Source organism: Rhincodon typus, chromosome 24, assembly GCF_021869965.1.
Source record: "Rhincodon typus isolate 14 chromosome 24, sRhiTyp1.1, whole genome shotgun sequence".
Taxonomy (NCBI): domain Eukaryota; kingdom Metazoa; phylum Chordata; class Chondrichthyes; order Orectolobiformes; family Rhincodontidae; genus Rhincodon; species Rhincodon typus.
This window is the reverse complement of record NC_063355.1, coordinates 24,919,765-24,937,465: the sequence shown is the minus strand read 5'-3', so window position 1 is coordinate 24,937,465 and position 17,701 is coordinate 24,919,765. Positions and strand designations below refer to the sequence as shown.

The following is a 17,701-nucleotide window of genomic DNA, read 5'->3' as shown; positions in this document are numbered from 1 at the left end:
GAATGATTTTTGAAAACAAAGTAATGAGTTCCTGACCAACTGATGAAGTGGGCTAAGTGTAATTAAAATGCTTTCCCAACCCTGATACTTTATTGGTTAAATGTAAGAACGATCAATGCAGACAGGGAAGGTGTCAGCTCCATCTATTTGTGATTAGCCAATTCTACCCATGCTGATGGAGGTGGAGGTACAATTAAACTTTGGGAAAACTAAGTGGAGCACAACACAAACCAACATCCCTGCTCACAAGCACCCATTCAGGCCCCCTGCTGGAAACAGTTGGAGCTGTGGACCATTCGGAGAGGAATGATCAGACTCTGCTGAGATCCCCTCCACATCAGCAGGGCCACCAACTCTCCAGGATTATGCTGGATCTTCACCAATTGACGACTGATCTCGAGGGAATGGCTGCGAAGAGCATGGAGAACAAATGCCAGGACTTGGGGAGGTGGGCAGGGAAGGATTTTTTTTTGGAAGATTTTTGGTTGAACATTGTCTTTTATTAGGCATAAAACAGAGATGGGAATAAAAAGGCTTCTAGATTTAAGTTGAGAATCATCCAGTCAGATAATGACGAGTTTTGTTTGCTTCTTCACCGATGTATGAAGGCAGCACACTGGGAGGATGGACATGTTAGTAAGGTCAGTAAGGGAGCTCATGACAAAACCTCCAGAATATGATCAACCAGAGTTGGCAACCCTATACATTAATTTGTTGATGTTCCCTGTCCAAACTCATACATGGAGGTTAAACACTAGAGGGTTGCTGGCATTCATGTGGGTCACCACTTTCAAGAGCTGAGTGAAAGACCTGTGGTGGATGTTGTGTGATTAGAAGCAGTACCAACTTGGAGGTGTATTCCACTGCTCTTTATGGGCTAAAGGCTCGGGTTTTCAGTAAAAGCTGGTCGTGATTTCATAATGACTGCAATTTAATTTCACGCCAAGTTAATTGTGATACAAGAAATTTTCTCACTAATTTCATCAGGCTGGTTTCCAATGTGTATAAAAATATTGCAGCTCTTTGAGAAGCTGTGCAGCAACACACTGAATAACATACTCTAATATTTACTTCACTACTTAGTGACGATGAATAGCTACCAAATGAGTGCATAATGCTGCATTCTACATACATTCAAGGTTTGTTTAACAAATCAATAGATTATGCCCGTTGCCAAAGCCCCAGTTTTTAAAGTAAGTCTCCTATATGCTCGGTATTGTTCAAGATTCAGAGCAGCTTCTTTCTTACCTGGTTAGCTTTTTCTAAGTTGGTCATGATCATTCCCAATTCATCTGTCCTAAAATAGATGCAAAACATCACAGTGTGATAAGACATATAAAGCCTACAATCATAACAGCCTGCAAAATTACTATTCACTGCCAACTCTCAGTTCATTCAACACTTTGGGATACTGTATTCCATAATGGTCCTAGCCATGCAAACCCATCTCTTGCAATTGGTTTATGTACCTGAAGCATTTTAAGTAGTTGTATCATGAAAGACTTACCGTTTCCAAGCATCAAATCTTAATACATACATGGCTAAGTCAATTTGCATGGCGTTGAACATTTTATGAAGACTGCAAGTCAAAACAGTAATGCACTGTGCACCATTGGGATTTTCAATTGTATCAATGCTCTGTCTTAAAGCAGCTATGTATCATAAAACAATATGTTTTAGCAGAGCTCTATCTATAACAAAGTAAAATGTTAGTTTGGTTCGTGCCCTGACATAGATGATATTCTATCCAAATGCTAATTGAGATTGTACACAATAAAGTGACCAACCATGTATGAAACTACGTGCCATACATAACCAAAAAAAAGCAACTGTATTTGAAACTGTTGCCACTATTCATCTCTAAAACAGGTACAGAAAATGGACCGAAATATTTGACATCATGCCCAATAAGGAATTGCATAAGTTGCGCCAACAGCCAGTAATTTGGTTCCTCTCCTTATTTACCAGAAATTAACAAGGACTTTGGAGGAAAACCTGCTTCTTCATCTCTAAACCCTTGTCAGATTTGATTCCTAAATGAAAGCTTATTATTCTAAACCATTGCCTGGGCTACTGCATTGGCCAGCAATCTGGACTCAGTGGTTTGGGACGGCTGAGCTCCTCCAATAGAAATAGAAAAATGAACCAAATTCCTTTCTGTGTTTATGCTCTTCCTGCTCTTCAAATTCACTATGGCCCAACAGTCCCAGGTGCTGGAATAGGAACCGATTACCCTCCTGTCATTTAAATGGTCATTGGATAAACATATGGATGATAATGGAATAGTGTAGGTTAGATGGGCTTCAGATTGGTTTCACAGGTCGGCGCAAAATCGAGGGCCGAAGGGCCTGTACCGCGCTGTAATGTTCTAATCTATTCTGTCGGGTGTCTTTAGCTTGCACCTTTTAAAAAGCAATTAAAAAAACCTGTAGCTCCGAAACAGAAGCAGGAAATGCTGGAAACACCCAGCAGGACAGTGAGTATCTGCTAAGGCAGCACACAAGTTAATGTGTGAAACGTGGATCCTCTATCAGAAGCTTCTATTAATGGGTTATACCTGATACTTTAACTTGTCTGCTCTGAATTTAGCTGCTGCCTGACCTGTTGCTGTAACCAGCATGCCGGTTTCATTTCCAACTTTTAAAATTTTTGTTAACTGCAAGTTGCAGTTTCTTCATCAAACCTCTCTTGCAAAGAAAGCAGAGTGGTTTCTCTTTTAGGAAATAAATAGAGTCAGTTACTTTTAAACATTTGCAGCTCTCTGACAAGTTTCAGCCTCAATTTGTAACTTCGCACCTGATAAATTCTTCTTTACACTTTGCTCACCCATCTTCAAATGTCAAAAAGAAACAGGCTCCATCTTTCAATGAGCCCTTAAAATCATGCCATGTTTAATAAAATGTTTCCTTTCTCACAAGTTGCTTGTGCTGCCCCTTTTTAAACATTAATTTACTTTAGTCTTTTTGATTTATGCTGTTTTTCTGAAGCCAAGTTTTTAAATAAATCTCTGCAGTGAATACTGTAATTTTAGATGCTGTTTAGAGATTTTATTAGCCATTTTATTGTCACATGTACCCAAGTACAGGAATCTAGGAATGCAGCGAAACGTGCAGAGTTTCCAGTCTCTGACACCATCTTAGAATACAGAAATTCAAAGCAGAAATTAAAGAAGCAGAAACAAAAGCAGAAGAAATGTCCAGATCTGTCCAGGCGGCTCCTGACGCTGGAAATCGAATGGATCCTGGAATCTGCCAGGAGGCGGGGTCCTGGTTCAAGGAATCACCCTGCCACCATGAGGCCTGCGCCAAGCCAACCAATGCCACCACTGCTGCCTCTCCACCACCTGAGCTGGATCCTCAATGTCAGTGGCAACATCCATTGCCGATTGTTGGAAAAACCCATCTGGTTCACAAATGTCCTTTAGGGAAGGAAACTGCCATCCTTACCTGGTCTGGCCTACATGTGACTCCAGACCCACAGCAATATGGTTGACTCTTAACTGCCCTCTGGGCAATTAGGGATGGGCAATAAATGCTGCCTGGCCAGCGACATCCTCATCCTGGGAATGAATAAAGGATCTCTGGCTGCTGGAGCCACACTCAACATCGTTGCCATGAGACCACACTGGGGGTCCACCTCACCGAGACTGCCTCCGCCGATGCAGCCACTGCCGTCAATGAAAAGGTAAAAACGAGAAATAAGAAGAAAGGCAGATGGAAGAAAGGAGCAGACGAGCCCCGGGCTCAGGAGCCCGAATGCTGCCTGCTGTGGTGGGTCTGAAGAACAGGGAAATGGTGAAAGGAATGATATGGAAAGAAAAACACCACAATACAAACATTTGTCCCATTTTAGAGGCTGTTTGCAAAACATCCGGATTGCATTATTTCACTGTTAAAGTGTTAAAGATGAAAGAAGGTACCTTCGGGTGATCTGAGGGAATGGCTGCCATCTTGGTAACCCCTTTATTATGGCACCAACCATTACTGTTGGCTGGGGCACAAGTAAAACGTAACTTTGCCATAGTCCTACTGGATCATAGGGCTGCTCTCCCTCGTTAAAGAGAGATGACTGGTGGTGGTTTAACCTGAGGGTTACCATTGCTCAGGTGAAGGGACAGATTGAAAAGGAGAGTCCTTCACGGTAATCTCAGCTGGTGTGGGAATTGAATCCTCACTTTTGGCGTCACTCTGTATTGCAAACCAGTCGTCCAGCCCACTGAACTAACCGGCTCCCAAACCAGCCACACTCCGAGCAATCTGAAGACAATGCACTCACGTGCCAAGTTGGCGTCAAACCAGTTACACAGATGTGTAGTTAGTAGTCTCAAGGAAACTTATAGCCAACTTCCAGAGGACAGGCAGTGCGGCTAGCATGGAACGTACATACCCCACTCTCCTCCAGCATACCACAGTTACTTTGCTGGACAATGAGTTCTTTTCACAGACTTGTACAGCATGGCAGAGATGGGGACATTGAGGTGCCAAGCCAACTGTTGGACTCACACTGGCAGTTGTGGCAAGTATCAGATGGTATGGTAAAGAGTTTTAGATTTTGGCTGAAAATGGAGATTGTCTTCTTCCAGCCACTGTGGTGCTTGCTCAGATCATATCTGTACACTGCGTTTAGCTCTGGAGACTGTGCTAACCCCCAGTGAAGCTACCTCTGAGTCAAAGGGAATCAATGAAACTAACTCTGATGAAGGGTCCAACTGCATCTAGGCCACCTGTTGAAGAAACAAGACAGATGGACAGACTAAATAGCCAGGGGCTTTCAATGAATTGTTCACAGTCTGCTCTCCCTCAGATCATTGGGTCATAGCTGCAGAGCAGGCCTATCAACGACCTCCAAGCTCTTTATCAAGCAATCTACACAATTCCATTCCTCTGCTCTATCCTCAAAGCCCTCAAGTTCATATACCTCAAATGCTCATGCTGGGCACAAGCTCTAGTTGTGGCCTAATCATTTTTATACAGATTTCAGTATACCTTCTTAGCCTTTGTACTCAATTCCTTTATTTATGAAGTCCAAAGCCCTACATACTTTGCTAACTACTCTTTCAAGATATTTTGCTATCTTTAGGGTTCTGTGCAGACAGGGTGTTTTGTCCCTCTGACCCTACATGTTCTGTGCCATTAGACTTATTCTGCCTCTGCCTTCCCTCTGGCAAAATGTATCAGGAATTGAAAACCTCATGCCCTGCAGAGACTGGCAATGGTGTGATGGCAACAGTGTGTTGGGCCCTCACTTAGGATGTCAGAGCATTATCATCTTTGCCATCCCATCAACCAATACTGAGCATGGTGCCAACGAACAAGTGGCAGCAGCCTGAAATTGCCACACTGACCTTTCTTTGAAAAGCTTTGCACTGGGAGCTCAGTATTTGTGTTAAATTGGGCCTGAACCTGATGATTAAATTGGTAAGTTACAGACTGTCCTCATATGTTCCATGCAGGGACGATGGAAAATCTGATTCAAGTGTGGTAGAAGCCAGAAAGCCATCGCTCATTCTGTTTCTGGTAATCTTTTTACAGTGAAAAATGAAACATTTCAACTAATATGATAATGATTTCTGCAAACAGGAAAATCCACTTCTGCATGCATTATTTATAGTCATGCTGCAACTGTTAATTAAAATATTTCATTTCACAGCCCAATTTCACATATTAGCATTCACAGCCCCATTTGTTAATAGATGTTCATTAAGTCTCTCAGCACATCCAGTCACACAGACATTAGAAAAACAATTTCCATTCCCAAAGTAATTCAGAAAGTTTGATCAGATCCTTCACTTTAGTGATCACTAAATGCAGTACAACAGAAAATGAATACCTTGTGAAGGTGCAGCCACTTTCACCAGAATCAGAAATCTGATAAAGAACAGAAAGATTCTCACCCTAGGAGTCTAATCCAGTTGCTTTTCAATGAAGTAATTGACCCTCACACACCTATACATCCCAACATCATTTACACTGCAGCCCATCTGGTCACTTGATTTAGATCATGTAACAACCCTCTTTATTTTGTCTTGCATTCTTCCCAAGATTCTATCCTCATACCACACTAACTCCCTGAGTGTTACCCAAGCCTCTACCACTCTGCACCTCTCTCAATGACTCCTACCTTCATTATTTCGTTATCTAACTCTAACCTACCCCATGCTTATTTTACTTTGTTCTTTGGGAAATTACAATTTAAGACAGCTCTTCCAGCATTTGCCTTTTTTTTGTCTTAATTCATTCCTATTAACCCTTATGCAATATCACCAATTCAGAGACATCATTAAAGATGCTCTTTGATATAATAAACAGCACCCTTCTTCTTTCTATCCTTTTCCTTCTTGCCCTGGTTTGTGTTCTAAATATTGGAGCTGTCAAATACAATCGTTGGTCATGCAGAAAGTTGCCACATACTCAACCAATTGAAATCAATTGTATTATGTATGCATGGTATTCCAAATTCCTTCACCTACCCAAGACTCAACTGTAGCTCGAGCTACACCTCCAGCATTATGGATGCTTCATGTATCGCCACATCATTGTGTTACTTGATATGAAGGATTTTCTATACTTTTAACATGTTGGTTAGTATCATGTACAGTACATTGTTATATACACAGTCCAGTTGCAATTCTGCCAATAATGCTACTAAAATGAAACAATTATATAATCTGAGGTCTCCTTGCTAAGTCGTCCATCCCAGTAGAAATTTTTATTTCAAAAGAAAACCTGGCATTTAATTATAATACTCAGAATATTTCATCCTGAAGTTGGTCATAAATTTCCAACTCCCTCCATAATTAGATCAAGCAAATTAATGTCAGCAAGAGACAACAATATGCTGAACATTGCAGAAGCAGTTTCAGAGCGTCTCAGACAGACTCTCATTGTGTGATGTGTCTGTCTAACTCACTCGCCACACCAGAGTTTCTTCCCCGTTCGCCTGCAGCCAAAGGGTCGTATACAGAACATTAAGAACGATGAGCTGGAATGATGCCATGCTCAAGCTCTTTATGTGTTATTTCCCAGATGTGAATTGGTGGCTGTTAACTTCCACTGAAACGTTTTATGCAAAATCGTGCTGACTGGGTAACAAGCATGGCCTATTTATGAATTCTGCAGCAGGATGCTACACTGCAATAAATCAGCTGTACAAAACTCTGGTGTGGCCGTACTTGGAGTATTGCATACAGTTCTGGTCGCCGCATTATAGGAAGGATGTGGAAGCATTGGAAAGGGTGCAGAGGAGATTTACCAGGATGTTGCCTGGTATGCAGGGAAGGTCTTATGAGGAAAGGCTGAGGGACTTGAGGCTGTTTTCATTAGAGAGAAGAAGGTTAAAAGGTGACTTAATAGAGACATACAAGATGATCAGAGGATTAGATAGGGTGGACAGGAAGAGCCTTTTTCCTCGGATGGTGATGGCTAGCACGAGGGGACATAGCTTTAAATTGAGGGGTGATAGATATAGGACCAATGTCAGAGGTAGGTTCTTTACTCAGAGAGTAGTAAGGGCGTGGAATGCCCTGCCTGCAACAGTAGTAGACTCGCCAACTTTAAGGGCATTTAAATGGTCATTGGATAAACATATGGATGATAATGGAATAGTGTAGGTTAGATGGGCTTCAGATTGGTTTCACAGGTTGGCGCAACATCGAGGGCCGAAGGGCCTGTACTGCGCTGTAATGTTCTATGTTCTATGTCACATAGCAAAAACAGGGAGCAGGTCAAACACCCTGTCAGGTCTGTTCCACCATTCACACTTGATCTCTACCTTGATCCACTTCCCCAGCTCATTTCTTTATTTCATAATTCCTCTTGTGCTCCAAAATCCATCAATCTGTTTTGAACATACTGCTCGAATTCCAAAGATTCATAACTCTGAGACAAGAAATTTCTCCTTATCTCAGCTCTAAGTGCTCGATCTTTTATCCCAATATTACAACCAGGGAAAAAAGCCTCTTAGTACCTACTCTGTTAAGTCCTCTCAGAATCTTTTTTTAAAATGTAACCTCTTTTTCTAATCAACCTGTTTTATTATATACCTCTGGAGCAGAGAGCAGGTGGCGGTGGCGGGGTGGGGGGCGGTGCTTGAACTTGGACTTACTGATCCAGAGGCAGGAACACTACCATTATGCCAAAGTGGTCCTCCTGTGCACGGGCCATGCTAGTCTTCTCTGTATTGTTCCAATTTTAGGCTATGTGCTGCCAAAGTGAGCACTTACACACTTCAGTCAGATCCCCTTTTCATCTCAGGGACTCTGGCGTTTTTCCTGTTTCTTGGTCCCTTATACATACCCAGCCCCACTTCCTTCGGGTTCCTAGAATCTGGAACCACAGTCATCGTGGCTTTGAACTGTTTTATATATGTTTAGCAAAACCTCTTAGTTCTTGTTTTCTATTTCTCTATTTACATGGTCCATCAACAGCTCAGGTCTCAGAACGACACAGCCACAGCTTAGTCATTCATATTATGAATCTCTTCTTCTTTGAACCTGGCCTTATACAATATCAGAACAGCACCATTTAAACGGCTTGAACATACGTACTACTAATAACTATTTCATGTACAAATGAGAATATCTCAAACTAAGAGCGATGCAAGGCTGAATCTTACATTTTGGCAAAGATCGGGTTGTGGATGATATTGTTGATTTGCTTGCCGAACTGGCTTGTTTTTGTTGAATCGTACATTTTTGGTTAAACGCATTGAGGTTTTTTGGAAGATTTGATGGGGCAGAAAGGGTCAAAGCAGGTTATGGGCTACATGGTAGTTGGCTCCTCATTCTTTATGTGGAGATCATCCTGACTCTGTCCACCCTGTGGGCCTGACTGACTGTGGTCACGCCCCTGTATTGTATTAGATGCTGTTCTTGCCTGACTGTTGTCTGATGCTACTAAGACTTTTAGAGGTGCATTTTATCCAGGTTTTTGTATGAAGAGAGGTTCAGGCAGAGGTGACGAGTGGTCTGCTGCAAGCCAATAAATAGCTTGTGAGGCCTTGAAGTTTTTTTTTGAAGTTGGAACAATAGAAGCAGCCTGAATGGGTGGGGTCAAGCTCCCACAGAACCAGGATTTTAGTTTTAGCTTTCAGTAACTGTTGGAGTCTTAAGGTTGTATGTGGAAGTTCTTATTCCTCTCTCTGTTACAGCTAAAAGCTGGGGTTCTCTTCCTGCTGCTAGAATTACATGTGAGGCAATCTATTTTACTGAATTTGCCTTTGCCAAAGGTTTATGGGATGTTACTATATTAGAACAGTTAATAAGTAGATTATTAATTTGTTAACTATTTCAATAGAGTTGCAGTGAAGCAATTCTTTGGTTTTGATTTTGTCTATATTTTAACTAATAGCTTGATGTTAAACTAAAAAGTAGAACCACCAAGGCTTTAATGTCAGGATTACCCCATGAGCCACGTGCAAATTGGCGCAGAGTAAATAAGACTGGAGAGGTAAATGCACACCACCAAATTAGGTGTGGGAGAAATGGGTTTCCATTCATGGGCCACTGGCACCAGTACAGGGAAAAGAACTGTTCCACTGGGATGGGCTTCATTTGAACCAGGCTGGAACCAGTTCCTGGTAAATGGTATAACTAGGGCTGTAGATAGGGCTTCAAACTCATTTGTGAAGCGGGGGAGGTCTCCACTGAAGCAAAGTTTAAAAGATCAAAAATAAACAAGAAGCAGAGGTATGAGCTAGTGAAGAGGCAAACAAAATTTGACAAGTAGAAAATAGAAAATGAACCACACATCAGAAATCAGAACCAGAATAAGTAATAATAATTAAAAGTCAAAGCTTAAGGCTCTTTATCTGAATGCACACAGAATTTGTAACTAAACAGATGAGTTAACAGCACAATTAGAAATAAATAAATATGGCTTGATAGCTATTATAGAGACATGGTTACGGGGTGATCCATGACTAGGAACTCATTATTCATGGGTATTCAACATTCCAGAAGAACAGGAAAAAAGGAAAAGGAGGTGGGGTGGCTTTGTTAATAACGGATGGTGTAAAAGGAATAGTAGGGGAAAGAAGTCACAGATCGAAGTGGTTTATAGGTCCCTTAAGAGTTGCCTCACTCCACCAATGCTGTCAATGTTTTTAAGAGAGAGGTGGGCACCGCGGGACAACACAGTGCTTTACTTCTCCCTCCAACTCCATTTCGACTTAGCCCCTTCCACTCTCCCTATCCTTCTCTCACCTCTGATAGTGTACATTGCAAGTAATGGCCTTTGTAATTAAATGTCTGATTGGCTACACGGGGGACTTATTGGTGGCAGCTAATCATTAAAAACACACAAATAAAATGTCATGGACTGCAGATGCTGGAAGTCAGAGTCGATGAAATGTGGAGCTGGAGGAGCACAGCAGGTCAGACAGCATCACAGGGGCAGGAAAATCGATGTTTCGGGATCAGGATCCTGATGAAGGGTCCAGATTTTTAAAAAAAATGTAATTCTGATTTAATTGTGGGAAAGCTGTTTGTTGTTTGTGATAACATTTCTGAACATAGAAATAAAAGAGAAAACAAAAGAGTTGTCTCACTGTAGGACTATGTATAAATTGGGAAATAACGGAACAGTGTAAGATTTCTACATTTGCCATGAGTGATTTTAACCTGCATATTGACTGGACAAGGGTAACACAGAACATGAATTTGTAGAATACATCAGAGATTGTTTCTTAGAGCACAGTGTTGCAGAATGTACTTGCGAACATGTTATTTTACATCTCACAACGTGTAATGAGGTAGGATTAAGAAGAGATATTGTAGTTAAGGATTCTCTGGGAAGTGGACATCATAGCATGGTAGAAATTCAAATTAAGTTTGAGTGAGGGCAACTTGGGTCTCAAACCAGTGTCCTCGATTTAAATAAAAGCATATAAAGGGGTATTCAAGTAGAGGTATGAAGCAAGAGTTGTCTAAGTCGGCTGGGAAATAGACTACGAGAAGAGCCAGTGGGTGAGCAGTGGCAGACATTTAAGCAGGTATTTCATTCCGTTCTGCAGAAATTTATTTCAGTCAAAAAGCCGCCTTCAACAGGAAGGAGGAACCAGCTGGGGTTAACAAAGGTGGTCAAGGAGAGCATCCAATCAAAAATGAAGGCATGCAAAGTGACAAAAACTAACGGTAAGCTACAGAATTGGGATATTATTAACAGGGAAATGGTGGATAATGTAAACCAATATTTTGCAAGGGTCTTCATTCTGGAGGACACTATAAGCATCCCAATGATAACAGATATGCAATATGCTAATGGGAGCAAAGACCTAATAGCAGTCTCTACTGCAATGAACAAAGTTTCTGCAAATTAATGGGACTAAGGCCAATAAGTTGCCAGGACCTGATTATGTACATCCAAGGGTTTTAAAGTAAATGGCTGCAGAGATAATGGAGGCATTGGTTGTAATATTCCAGAATCCACTGGATTCCAGGAGGGTTCTCATGGATTGGAAAATTGCTAATGCGTTCAACCCTGTTCAAGAAGGGAGAGAGACAGAAAGCAGGAAACTATAGGCCAGTTAGCCTAACATCTATCATCGGGAAAATGCTACAGTCCATTATTAAGGAAGATATAGCAAGATATTTATAAAAGCTTAACACATTCAAACAGTGTCAACACTGTTTTGTGAAAGAGAAATCACGTTTGTATAATTTGTTAGAATTCTTTCAGAATATAACCAGCAGAGTTGATAAAGGGAAACTGGTAAATCTGGAGTATTTAGATTTTCAGAAAAAGTTAACAAGGTGCCACATAAATGGTTACTGCACAAGATAGCAGCTCATGGCATGTGGGTAATCATAGAATCCCTACAGTGTTGAAACAGGCCCTTCGGCCCAACAAGTCCACACCGACCCTCAGAACATCCCACCCAGACCCATCCCCCCAGAACACACCTAATCTACACATCCCTGAACACTACAGGCAACTTAGCATGGCCAATCCACCTAGCCTGCACATCTTTGGACTGTGGGAGGAAACCGGAGCACCCGGAGGAAACCCATGCAGACACGGGGAGGATGTGCAAACTCCACACAGACAGTCGCCCGAGGGTGGAATTGAACCCCGGTCCCTGGCGCTGTGAGGCAGCAGTGCTAACCACTGAGCCACTGTGCCACCCCATGCACAGTGCTAATTCCACTCTGGGACAAAGTTCCAGCTCTCAAAATTCAATAGTTCTAAAGCGGTAATGTATTAGCATAGATTCTGGATTGGTTAACAAAGACGACAGTCAGGATCAAGGGGTCTTTTTCAGATTGGAAAGACTTAACTAGTGGAATGCCACAAGAAATAGTCCTAGGGCCTCAATTATTATCAAGATTAATGATATGGAGGAGGGAGCCAAGAGACACCAAAAATGGCAGTACAGGGATCTGGGTGTTCTTGTGACTGAAACATAAAAGGTTAGCATGCACGTCCAGCTGGTAATTAAGAAGGAAGTGGATGTTTTGCCTTTATTGTGAGAGGGTTGGAGTATAAAAATAGGGAAATTTTGTTACGACTATACAGGGTGTTGGTGAGGCTGCGTCTGGAGTACCGTGTACAGTTTTGGTCCTTGAATCTAACAAAGGATGTACAGGTGTTGGAGACAGTTCAAAACAGATTCACTAGGCTGATTCCTGGGATGAAGGGGTTGGCTTCTCAAGTGTGAGTAAACAGGTTAGGCCTTTATTCATCACAGTTTAGAAGAATGAAGGGTGACCTTATTGAAACATATAAGATTTACAGGGTTGCCCCTGTGAACACTGTGAACAAACTTTGCTGTTGCTTTTGCTGTCAACTGATTGGGTTGCAAGTCCATGAAGTCATCTCAATAAATTCAAATGTATAGACTGGTAGCAGAAGTCAGGTGCGACACTTGGGTCTGTGATGTTACACCACCTCCTATGTGAAATAGGAAGCTTAAAAAACCTCACAAGACATACCTGCATCTCTATTGCGCTGAACTCAGGTGAAGAGATTTCAATCACCCGTTAGAGATGCAAAGTCCTTTAGCAGCCCCGCATGCTGGAAGGGTGAGGATGAGGTCAAGGGGCAGATGCAGCCAACATCACCCAGAAGACAGCCTGATTGTCAAGACAAATGGCGGCACATATTCAGGCTCTCGCTTTAGGACTATCAAATCTTGAGAGCTGGGACTTTGTCCCAGAGTGGAATGACCACTGTGCATGGTTTGCAAAACCATCTGAACCAGCCTCCACTGAAGGCACAGGTCTCAGGGATTAGCACTGCACTATCTACATCCCACTCTCCTGGTCTGTGCTCATTTTGCTAAACTACAGAGAATACAGGTTTATAAAACTCAATCTCTCATCATATGCAAAACCATTTTATCAAAGGAATCAATCTCATGAACCTTTGCTGCACTCGCTCTAAACTAAGTATATCCTTCCTTAGACTGCGAGACAAAAATTGCACAGTAATTTTACATTAAACAGCAAACAGCAACAACTAACAACCCTGGACCTCACTGTGAGTCACTGTGATCCTTAACAAATGTTGAAGCACTCACATCGGTTCTCATTGCTAATTTACATTACTTGATGGTTTTTGATTTTTTATCCTTTTGGTATTTTCTTATTTTGCCTAGAGACACACTAACTGACTATCAAAAAAAACACTTAAAAGAAAACACTGATAATGTAAGATACATTGTCTTGAGCAACTCTATGCTGCACAGATAAAATGCTGTACTGGCAGGAATCTCAGATTGTAAATAAGATTACAATTTTGTGGACCAGGTTATTGCCTATACTTTGAGTCCAGCTCCCCACTGCAGGGCTGGGATTCCTTAATGATCTGTTGTATTCAGACAAGGAACCTTGTAAAGTTTTAGGCAACCTGTAATATCTGTGGTCAGGTAATCAATCAAAGAATTAGAGGTAGTCTATCCTGATTGTTATATTATACAGAACACAAAAATACCTTTGAAGTAGGAGGATGTGAATTAGCCTGTGCATTTATGGTGAAATGAGAAGTTCTCTGTTAAAGGCCAACAGACTCATCACAGAAAAACATTCACAATTACAGAAACATGTGTTCCTAGCTTTTGTAATTAAGAGGATTCATCCCACTTCCTTTCTATAGTCTGTGCAAACATTCTGTATCTGTCCGCCACTGCTTATTTAAAGCAGCTGGAAACCTTTGGCAAGCAGGGAATTGCTTACAAAATGTCACAGGGAAAAAGGAATTAAGCTTTCAATGCAAATTTTGTAGAAATTATAGTGATATAATAAAACATGGATTGAATTAAAAAATCAATGAGCTGCTGAGGTTTTTGGGGTCTTTTGTGATCTCTGCAGGATTCTTGTACACTTCACACTAGTCCAAGCACATAATGCAGTACAAACGATCCAATGGGATCATTCTCTCCTGGTATGATGGAATGCTTAAAATCATCAAGGAAGCTATTATATGGCACCAGTCAGATGTAACTTGAGTAACAAGAGCATTTGATGAAGAAAATTATTATGTGAGACAAGTCACACTGGCTTTGGAGTTAAAAATAAGCCAAAACAAAAAGAAAAATGTTGAGGAAAATATTTTCACTGCACTACAGCATTTTTGTTTATTTTATATTTGTTCAAGGGATATGAGAATCACTGGCAAAACCAACATATATAGATCATCCCTAATTGCCCTTTTGGGACAGGTCTTTTTGTAATCAAATGCTGTTCCCAGGAGACTCTGCACTGGAAGACAGACTCCGATCACACTACCACCCACTATACCACCCACTAAACCCAGTACAGTCCATTTAATCTGTTAAATATCATGACATCAACAAGGTGAAAAGATTAACTATTACTCATTAAAGTGGAAATTCATAACAATACCACGACACTGAGTGTATATGCCGGAAAATGATTTCCCTATTACCAAAAAATGTATTGTTGGGAAGGGCATCAGATGACTTAAATCCCCAGGTATAACAGCTGTCTTCTTTCTTTCAAATTAAAGACACAGTAACGCGGATTATGGCTTCAGTGTTTAATGTTCCTGATAGCGTGAGTGACAGACCAATGCATTACAAAACTAACTAATGGCCAATATGAGTTGCATGAGTTGAAGGTAGATGCACTTAACTTGATACTCAGCCTATCTTAGCTGGAGAGTCTGGGAAGATATCCCTTCACACCCCTTCCAAGTATAACCCCTGAAGAAGAAACTGGGGAGGTTTATTGATAATGACATTCTGTTAAATATATAGAAAGGTACAAATTAGGACCAATAGGTCATTCTGTCTCTTGAACCTGCTCAGCCTTTCAATAGATTGTGGCTTATCTGATGTGGCATCAACTCCACTTTCCTGTCTACCCTATATAATCTTTTACTACCTTGTCAATCAAGTATCTATTGAACTGAGCCTTAAAAATATCAAGACCCTGCCTCCACTGCTCTCTGGTGAAGAGAATTCCATAGACGAATGAATGTCCGAGAGAAAACATTTCTCTTCATCACCATCTTAAATGGGACACCACTTATTTTTAAACTGCATCCCCAAGCTCCAGGCTTTCAGACAAAGGGAAACTTCCTCTTGGCAGCCACCTTGTCAAGTCCTCACAAGCTCTTCCAACAGGATCACTTGTAACCTTTCAAACTTCAATGGATTCAGGCCCAAACTGTCCAACCTTTCCTCAAAAGACAACCCTTGCAATGCAGGAATCAGGTGAGTTAACCTTTTTTTAATGAGTGAGTTAACACTGTTTTTAATGAAATTATATCCATTCTTAAAATAAGGAGACAGAACAGATGCAAATGCTCCAGATGTAGCCTCACTAATGCCTTGTACTAATAAGATTTCTCTACATTCGCATTCCAATACGCAATTACTGGTAACATTTCATTTTCTTCCCAAATCACTTGTTGTAACATGTATATTAATCGCTTACAATGCATATGCCAGGTCACCCAGTTTCCTCTGTTACTGCATTTGTCTTTTGTCCCTCACTGAGGCAATGGATTTGGGGAGTGGAGAAGTGGAAGAAATGTGAACTGAAGGAAACAAACATATTCATAAATCCAAAACACCATGAATAGCAGCCACCATCTTTAACCATGTGATAATGAACCATAACAGCACAACAGCCACTGAAGCTGTGTTTGGTAAATATTACCCGTGCTACTTTCTGAAGACTGAAGATAGTAGTGTAATTGCACAATGGTAATTCATGCCAAAGAATGTTAGTAGATCAATTAAAGTGTGACAAGTATAAAGTTGCTCCTCTTGGAAGCATCTTAGCCCTTTCCCCCACTCATGTAAGTTAGCTCAATCTGTGACAAATTTAGTCCAATTATCTGAACTACTTAACATTTCTGGAAGGATATTTATAGAAGAAGACCAAAGCCTTGTCTTATTTTCAATAATAACCTGACATATGGTTGGTGCATAGCTGATTTGATAAATACATTTCCTCGTTGAACCCACAGACAAATACCTTGAAGTGGATGCGTTTAACAAATGCAAGATTGCAGACTTGCGATTACTCACTTAGATGCTGCTTCTTCATCATATTTGCACCTCAGGTCCAGGAGCTCTGTTTGTGTTGTCTTCAAAGCTGAGTAATAGATAATTACAGAGAGAGATAAAAAGAGAGCGCTAAGTCACATGGGTTTAATCTGCAATTTGTGCAATTACCGTCATAAAGAAAGCTCCACAATTGCTTCCATCTGATTTCTCCCCTGACTTATTTAAAGGGGCTAGGTAACTTGCATGATATTTTAGCAGGTTAGTGCTGTGTGCTTGCGCCTTGATACACGATGTGTTCAATCTTGCATTAACTATGGCACAGAGCGGGCAGATTTTGCAGCAACCAAACACACAGTACCTTTCCATTCCAACTGCTGGGGTAAGCATCACGCCACAGCAGGTAGTTACACAGGGGAACTGTCTATGTTTCACCATAGATTACAGCAATTTGCCTGCCCGTGACAGTCAGGAACCACATGTCACGACCCCTCACCCACCCGGACGGCATCAATGTTATTTATGGAACAAATGCTGAAAGTCACCTACCTGAGTGAAGGACCATAATTTTTTCTTCTGCTTCCCCAAGTCTGGCAGCCAAGGTGATCTGTGCTTCCTGTAGTCTCCTATATGTTCGAAAGAAAGGACACAGTGATCCAACATCCAAGCTGTAATTTGTGTAAAAAAAATTCAACATATTTCACAGATGAGCACAAAGCTGAAATTTTTCTGCAATGCATTGAACAGATATTTTGGAGCTATGTCAATGAATAGGCTCCTTCCAGATTGATTTTTGGGGAGCGGTTTAATGTTCTACAGGTGTCACATGGTAAACAGCTACGCCAGCATCCTCAAAGCAATCTCAGAAACAGGAGAAGTCTTACCCTCCACAAGATGGGTCCACCACATACTTTTTAAAACATCGAGTCACATTTTCAGCCTTGAGCTTATCAGTACATTCAACTTGAGACACTCTCCAACACTAAACACTTCAACACAAGTCACACTCCCCAGTGCAAACAGAGCACTGAAATCAATGAAGGTATCCTTTCTATTTTTACAGAGAGACAATGCCATGTGGTTTCTATAGTATACCACATCCACTGTTGACTTAAAACCATCCTATGACCTAGTGCTGATGCTCCTTCCCCTTTTTCATATCCTCAGTGTCTGGACACTATTATTTATCATTCAATAAAAACCAAAAGAACTGCGGATGCTGTAAATCAGG

At 41.2% G+C, this 17,701-nt stretch overlaps 2 protein-coding genes and 1 non-coding gene across 3 annotated transcripts in view; 1 reads left to right on the top strand and 2 right to left on the bottom strand.

The window, feature by feature from the left end:
• cux2b (cut-like homeobox 2b) overlaps positions 1-17,701 on the bottom strand; it is a 293,668-nt gene that overhangs the window by 51,516 nt on the left and 224,451 nt on the right. Inside the window, exons 7-9 of the mRNA XM_048611509.1 lie at positions 17,020-17,096; positions 16,495-16,561; positions 1,249-1,297 (exon numbers count right to left, since the gene is read on the bottom strand). Coding sequence (XP_048467466.1) covers positions 1,249-1,297; positions 16,495-16,561; positions 17,020-17,096 — 193 coding nt within the window. The remainder of the gene's footprint in view (positions 1-1,248; positions 1,298-16,494; positions 16,562-17,019; positions 17,097-17,701) is intronic.
• Positions 1-17,701, top strand: part of LOC109937215 (sesquipedalian-1-like) — a 212,336-nt gene that overhangs the window by 95,349 nt on the left and 99,286 nt on the right. The window lies entirely within an intron of this gene.
• Positions 8,112-8,217, bottom strand: LOC125486026. The gene has a single exon (XR_007264718.1). It is a non-coding gene; the product is annotated as a U6 spliceosomal RNA (small nuclear RNA).